The sequence below is a fragment of the Etheostoma spectabile genome, chromosome 4, assembly GCF_008692095.1.
Source record: "Etheostoma spectabile isolate EspeVRDwgs_2016 chromosome 4, UIUC_Espe_1.0, whole genome shotgun sequence".
NCBI classification, from domain to species: Eukaryota; Metazoa; Chordata; class Actinopteri; order Perciformes; family Percidae; genus Etheostoma; species Etheostoma spectabile.
Window position 1 is genome coordinate 2783727 of NC_045736.1, and position 7822 is coordinate 2791548.

At 40.6% G+C, this 7822-nt stretch overlaps 1 protein-coding gene across 1 annotated transcript in view; it reads right to left on the bottom strand.

Annotated features, from left to right (window-relative positions):
* Window positions 1–597: 597 nt before the first annotated feature.
* Window positions 598–7822, bottom strand: part of dnah7 (dynein, axonemal, heavy chain 7) — a 170550-nt gene continuing 163325 nt past the window's right edge. Inside the window, 3 exon segments of the mRNA XM_032512912.1 lie at window positions 598–1628; window positions 4672–4775; window positions 5501–5678. Of these exon segments, the coding sequence (XP_032368803.1) occupies window positions 1422–1628; window positions 4672–4775; window positions 5501–5678 (489 nt within the window). The 3' untranslated portion in view covers window positions 598–1421.

A 7822-nucleotide genomic window follows, 5' to 3' on the forward strand; every position in this document is an offset into this window, starting at 1 on the left:
AGGTGGTTTCTTGCATAATGTTAAAGAGAAACTTGTGTGCAGCTGCAAAACCACAACAGCGTAACACGTCTATGAGTAACGTTCCTCTTCCTCTTGCTGCGCTCCTCGCCCATCGTCTCCTGCTTCAGTGTGCCTTCCCAGATCAGCAGGTTTATCAAAGCTGATTAAATACACGTGAAGGCTTATTGAATGATGCACGCATATAGAAAACAAATGAATGGTAAGGTGCAGCGGAGTGTTTCTGCCATCAGCTATCAAGCTTGTCTGAAACAAGGTACAACATGGTGAAATCAATTATCAGAAAAAAATTCCTACTGAAATGTGGAGTATGTCAAAAAAGTCATGTTGGGGAAAAAAATCATTGTATAGCAAGTGGAAATAAGTGATTAAAAAGTCATAGTATAGTATGTCGAAAAAAGTAAACAGGAACTTTATTCTTCACATTCAACCCATTTTAAGCATTAGGAGAAGTGGACACAAATGGCAACTTGGCGTTGACATTTGGCCAGAGGACGCCGGGATCAAACTGACAATCTTGTGGTTGAAGACTGACCCTCTCTACACTCTGAGCCAAAACGTCATAGTACATAATATAGTCATAGTATAGTATGTTGAAAAAAGTGACCAAAAGTCCTAGAATATATGTCAATATAAGTGATAAATAAAGTCATAGTATATGTCAGAAAAAGTCATATAGTATGTTGGGAAAAATGATGAAAAGTCATAGTATAGTACGTCAAAAAATGTCATAAAAGTCATAGTATTGTATGTTAAAAAAATTATGACAAATTCAGTCTAGTATGTCCAAAAAGTCCATAAAAGTCAGGGTATATTATGTTGAAAGAAAGTCTGCGTAGCGTAGGTCGAAAAGAAAGTCATAGTATGGTATGTTAAGAAAAGTGATGAAAAGTCATGTCAAAAAAAAACCTTACCACACCCTGAGTCACATGCCACCTTTATAATATATAACGTAAAAAAAAGTCCTAGTACAATATGTCAAAAAAACTGATACAAAAGTCATGTCAAAAAAAGTCATAAAAATTCATGGTATGGGTTGTCCTAAACAGTCATAGTATAGTATGTCTTGAAAAGTCATAATAAACTATGTTAAAGGTAATGCATGTTATGAGATCAATGTTCTGCAAAATCATCTTAGAAAACAGATATATACAACTTGTTCATCCTTTATATTTAAATACATTTTATAACATAAAGCAGTATAGTAAAATGTATACAACAATACAATACAAAACTCATTGTATAGTATACCATAAAAAAGTCACAATCTAAGTCTACTGTTAACGAGTAGTCATTGTTATAATTACCTGTGACTGTTGTACTTATTTAAATTGTTATGAAGTGCATAAAAAAGAGAGAAATGTTTTTCATTCTTTCTTTAATGTGTGTGAGATAACAAGGGGCTAGGAGCTGAGCTGGCAGAGCAGTGCTACCCCTCGCCTGATCCAGTGTTCAGCCGGCACATCAGAGTTGAGCGTCATGGCGATGACATAATTGGTGGAGTGGCCCGTGGTGGACAGGGTGCCACGCCGCTCACTGGTCTTGTAGACAGGCACCGTGTAGCACATCCTCTGAGGGATGTCCTCCCGCTTGACGGGCTTCAACCACATCTGATGGAGACAGAGGAACACAGAGGGGCGGGGGGGGTCAAATGACGTGATTTTAAATTTTAAGATGTGGCTGCCACATCTGCCTAGTCTACCTCCATTAGCTACTTTTACAAATAGTCATTTGACTAGTGGAATAATTAAACTGGCAAATGAAATCCTGTATGCCTCTGCTGACAAGCAACACATTTAACACTTGATTATATGACAGATGCATGATCATGGGCCGTGGTTGTTGTCAAAGAAACCAAAAATATCAGATTGTGTTTAAGGATTAAAGGCCAGGGGCCTCATTTATAAAACTGCGTAGAGTTTATTCTGAAAGATTTCGAGCACCAAAAAGTCTGAATTTTTATACGCAAAAACATTCTGATTTATAACACCATGCGGCGCACACCTGCACAGACTCTTCTTGTTAGAAATGCAGACGTGCGTTACCTTACACGAGCCTCACGCTCCTCCAAAGGCCGTCCCAGGTTGGCCCTAATAAGGTCCCTATCAATTATTAATAAATATTTCAGCCTTGTAAAGGGGCCGTTGATGACCAATCATGAAACAGAAAAATGTGGAAAAAACACGATTGTGAGATCAAGGTGCTCTTGCTAAATCTTTGAGCAATGCCAAATCTGGAAGCATGGAAATTCTTATTAAAACTCTTATTAAACTTTTGCAAGGTATGTTGCAACGGCAAATTTCACTTTGCTTCAGGCAACTTTTCCTTGCGTAACAGGTTTTATAAATGAGGCCCCAGGACATGAAACAGTGGAAACTGACCTGGATCTCCATTTGTTTGCCAAATGTTAACTTAAAAATAGGAACTTTGGGGACCTAAACTTATAAAACAATAGCATTAACAAGTAGTCCTCTAGGACTATTAAACAGGCTTGGTTATGCAAAAGGGATAAACTGGGCCACAAAAACAGTTAGAGTTGCAGCCAGTAAAGTACTCATCTGGTTCCATAACCGGCGCCTCTGAAGATTTGCATTTCAAAGCCAGCCAAAGCAGCCTCTGCTGTAATTTCTGCCCCCACATACAATAAACACATTTTTAATTAAGTTCCGCTCTTGTCAAAAATTGATTCTGTCAATAACTTGCCCTGAAATGTCAGAAAAAGCCAGACTTGTGCATTATTCATTATCACTGAATGCATTGTGATGAAGAGAGAACAGAGGGAGAATCAAAATTGATCAGTCGTCACTCTCTGCCACTGGCGCTCTGTTCCATCACTCTGTCAGTCGGCTTTCATTTACCATATCAACCTCTGTTAATTAATAAAAGGATGAGAGAGCAAAGGAGCTTGGCTTAATAAGAAGTGCTGAAGCTGCTGTTCAGTATCACATCCAGAGAACAAGGACCTGTGAACGTCCCGGGTAGAGCTGCAGCTTCAGTACGGTGGTGGTTGTTTCTCCTCAGAGAGAAAAACAGCCAGCTCGTAAGAGTTTATAATCTGAATAATGATGGAATCTGCCCCATTTTCATAATCGGATATGAGAACAGATATTATATTTCCTCTCTTGTGATGGCCGGAGAGCTTCACAAGAGCAGAATCAATAAACCTCCTACCAACAAAATTTATGAAAGAACCTATTATGCAACGAGGATTTCCCCCACTGGCTGACAGCAACGTGTTGCACCATACTCGGCCATGGGATCGCACTCTGAGGCTCAATCGTTGCCCACACTGACCCTACCAAATAAAAAAAGTACATTTCATGTTTGTTCTATCAGTAATTCAAAAAGGTGCTATCTTGAAAATGGCAGTTTGAAATCCACCAACTCTTATACTAGCTTACATACCAATTTTAACTGAGCTATTATAATCATACAAGAGATATTAGAGTACCAAAATCTTGTAATCTTGAAAATAAAACTGTATGAACTAGACTTTCTTTTTTAACCACCGCAGGGACCAGATATCCATTTCATCCAACATGGATCGGAAAAAATCAAAATCTCAAAGCAAAATCCCCAGAACAGTTACTAAACAATAATAATAATAATGATAATAATGTATCCTTTCTCCCTTATTAGTCCCACAAGGGGAAATTACAATTTACACTCTGTTGTTATTACACACTTTACACACAGGCCTGAATTACACACACACATGCTCAGTACCTATACATGCACTAATGGAGAGATGTCAAAGTGTGTGTTGGGGGGGCTGCCCATGGAAAGGCGCCCCAAGCAGTTGGAGGTTCGGTGCCTTGCTCAAGAGCACCTTGGCAGTACCCAGGAGGTGAACTGGCACCTCTCCAGCTACCAGTCCACCACCATACTTTGGTCCGTATGTGGACTTGAACCAGCGACCCTCCTGCTGAGCTACTGCCACTCCCTAAACGGACCTTGAGGTGAGATAGTTTGGTCATCTATATGTTAAATGTCTAAATGAGTCTGTATGTGGCTGAATGTTTTCTGACCATACATCAATATTAGGTTTGTTCAGTGGTTGAAATAACTAAATAGTAATACTAATACTGACAGCTGAAAAATCAGTGCAGTGCAGATTAACAACTGAGTTAAACAAAATCTGATTCTTTGATAAAAATCAAATGCACAAGCCTGTGTACATAAACATTTCAGTGAAGCAGTTAACTGCAACTCCCAAGGTACTTTTGAGCAAGAAACATCCAATTATAACCTCGTCACAAAAACCAAAAGGAACCAAGCTGAAATAATTTAAACTGGTGTTCATACAATAAACCTATAGGGTCGTTACATTATAGAGTAGAGTCCTGTTTTTTTATATTAAGCCATATCGAGGATATTGTTTAAAGAAAAAATTAAAATGATAACAGAATGGGGCAAAATATCAGATGGTAAAATGGCCACAAAAATAGTTGCAAGTGTGGATGAGATCATTACTGGCTACAGATTGGTCATGGCAAAATAAAAAAATAAAAGGAAGATGGCAAACATACACACAATGTCAGCCTGATAATCCGTTTTGCTCCACTTCGTTCATTCAGCCTATGGCCAAGGATTCTTAAATGCAGTGTTCTAATCGATATCTGTGTATAGTATCTGTGTGTGCTCCTCACTCACCACAGGCATGGGGTCATGCAGCACTTTGGGGTAGGACTCTGCAAGACGTTTGGTCTTCCTGTCCCAGCGGGCGCCATCCAGAAACAGACCTCTAATATACACACCTAAGTGTCACACACACAAACACAGAGATAATTCGAGGCACAAAAGAAGTAGTTAGCATTACTGGGATAATAATTTCACCAACAACCTTCTACTAACATTCCATAACCTCCAGTTACTGAGGAACCCTGTGACTGTGATACATGTTGGCCCTTCCAGCAACCGTAAAACTTTACAAACCCAGCTGAACTGACTTCTGTGCTGTAGCACTGTTTTCCATAAAGAATGGGAGCTCTCCTATTAATAGAGTGGGATAAAGGGTTGAGATTTTGAGATAACTGACTGTAAGCATCACCCAAAATACACAAACACACTGTAAAGTAGCTTAGCAGTATATGCAGTGTTATTGTGATGGGGCCCCACCTGGGGACTGTTTAAGAGGGAGGCTTTATGTGCGACTGATTGAGAATCTTACAGCAGAGCTGGAGGCACAGCAAAGCCTGCATGTAGACCAGAGGCTTTAACTTACTTTTGTACTTTACACTATGCCTCTTTTATATACAGTTAGCTTTCATCCAGGGTTTTTTCCCACTCACTACTTATCTTCCTCTTATTACAACTCTGCTTTGAAACCTCACTTTTCTTCCCCTTTTGTTTAATAGAGACATTTTATCTATCAAAAGCTATCCTTATATCTGGCTTTTACTATTAAACTGTCATCCTTCCTTTTTTTCTAAAATCACCCTTTCTCACCCTATCTTCTCCACTACCCCAGTTAGTATCCTACCATCCTCTGGAGGCCGTATGTAAGGTATCTCATCCAGTACTTCAAAGTCAAAGCCGAGCAGGTCAATAGGAACGGTGTGTTTCCTGGCATAGTTCTGTTGGCTGCCTGTGAGGAAGGCCTGGGTGAAGAAGAATCCCGACACCCAGAATACAGCTGGCATACCCTGATCATACCAGTCCTAAAAACACAGCAGAGAAGAGACTTTTATAGAAGGAAACTAGACAGAACGCACAGCACCCACTGGGTATTCATCCAGAAAAGAGGAAAATATATTTGAAAAATGCACAAACAAACAAAAAACAAATAGATTAGGGATGGATTTACAGTAAAATACCATACATAATGTTCAGTTTATCATGTGAAATAACATTTTACAGGTCAGGTCGAACTGAAAAAAGCAACTGACTTACAAAATCATCTCAGGTTCAGAAAAAACAAAAACAAAAAACATGTCTGGTCTGAGGTCAACACACCACTGATCTTGATCTTTGTGCAGCGTCTTGGAATTTTCAGTCTACTGAACACACTGAGAGGAATCTGATGTTTTTCTTCTCAACTCTTAAAAAACAGCAAACAATCATATGCCCTGAAATGTCAAGGTATTCTGTTAGGAAAGCATGCTGTCTTAGATAAGAAACCCGTGACTTTCCAGTTCACCCTGTGGGGAGTCATGGGTGGACATCTCTGTTGGATAACACACACACAGACACACACACACACACACAGTACATTCTTTTTACTCCACTGAGTAATGATGAACAAGAGGAATGTGATATTTCTCCAGTAAAGGAAACATGGGAATAGTTGTCGAAGAAGTTCACTTGCACATTCAGACTCACATGATGATATCATGTGTCTGCATGTGTTTCCTGTACGAACCCTGCCCATGAGTAAAAAGCATTACTATCCCCTACCTCTTATGTGAAATGAATAACTTTAAGCCTTGTGTAATTTAAGTGTGACACAGCTTAAGGCAGGGTTACAGTTAACTGTAGAGGGCACAGTATGCACTAACATTTCATGTGACACTAGCTTCTCACTGATAGGCCTAACAGGGTTCCAGAGACTTGCAGAGTCTGTAACAAGGAGCAAGTAGTCCTTTAGGCTTGTGGTGGCCCAACATATACTGTGGTTACGCTTGTCTTTTCAATGCGAATCTTGTCAGATCAGATCATGCCAGGAAACATTAACCATCAAGTCTTTACTACCAAGATCGGAAGCTTGCATCTGGATCCAATTAGCTAGACCACATGCTGAGGTGTACAAGCGGCCGAAATGGGTTTCCTCAGGAGGGTGGCTGGCGTCTCCCTTAGAGATAGGGTGAGAAGCACAGTCATCCGAGAGGAGCTCGGAGTAGAGCCGCTGCTCCTTCGCGTCGAAAGGAGCCAGTTGAGGTGGTTCGGGCATCTGGTAAGGATGCCTCCAGGGCGCCTCCCTAGGGAGGTGTTCCAGGCACGTCCAGCTGGGAGGAGGCCTCGGGGAAGACCCAGGACTAGGTGGAGAGATTATATCTCCAACCTGGCCTGGGAACGCCTCGGGATCCCCCAGTCGGAGCTGGATGATGTGGCTCGGGAAAAGGGAAGTTTGGGGTCCCCTACTGGAGTTGCTGCCCCCGCGACCCGATACCGGATAAGCGGATGAAGATGGATGGATGGACATGCTGAGGTGGCCTGGCTGGGACTAAGTTCGGATCTCAGTGAGGTGTGGACAGCATGTGGGCACACCACAGACAATTGTCTTAGACAATTGTATCTTGCCTCCACCCGGGAGTTCCTCTTACGTGCAGAAGCAAAGGGAACAAAGATGAAATAGGTTTGTGCGGTCGACTACGCACTTTTTGTTGTTTTACCAATTTTTCCATGCAAGTCACCATTCCGATATGTATTCATGAATTTGACTCTGCTATAAGAGTGATTTAGAGATTAAGGTATTTCCTTTATACGGTAAAATGAAAAAAAAAGATCACGTAAACGCATTCTTCTTTCTTTCTTAATTGCTTTCTCTCATGTCTGGTTCTTTTTAAGGGCAGACTAGCAAAGCTGTGTGGAAACTATTGTTTTGGCCAGTATTATATTATTCTTTTTCCTAAGAAATCAATGTTCCCATGAATGAAAACTCACCAAACTTCGCACACAAGTCCTATGCCAAACTCAATCAGTGAGATTTGTGTGCTGATGCTGACAGCCATCTAAAATACAGCCATCTAAAATTGTAAACTTTAAAAATTCATAACAAATCAGCTGTACATGCTACAACTTCACAACTTAAAGGTGCTCTAAGCGATGTTGGGTAACATTACTTCTTGTTGACGTTCAAAGTATT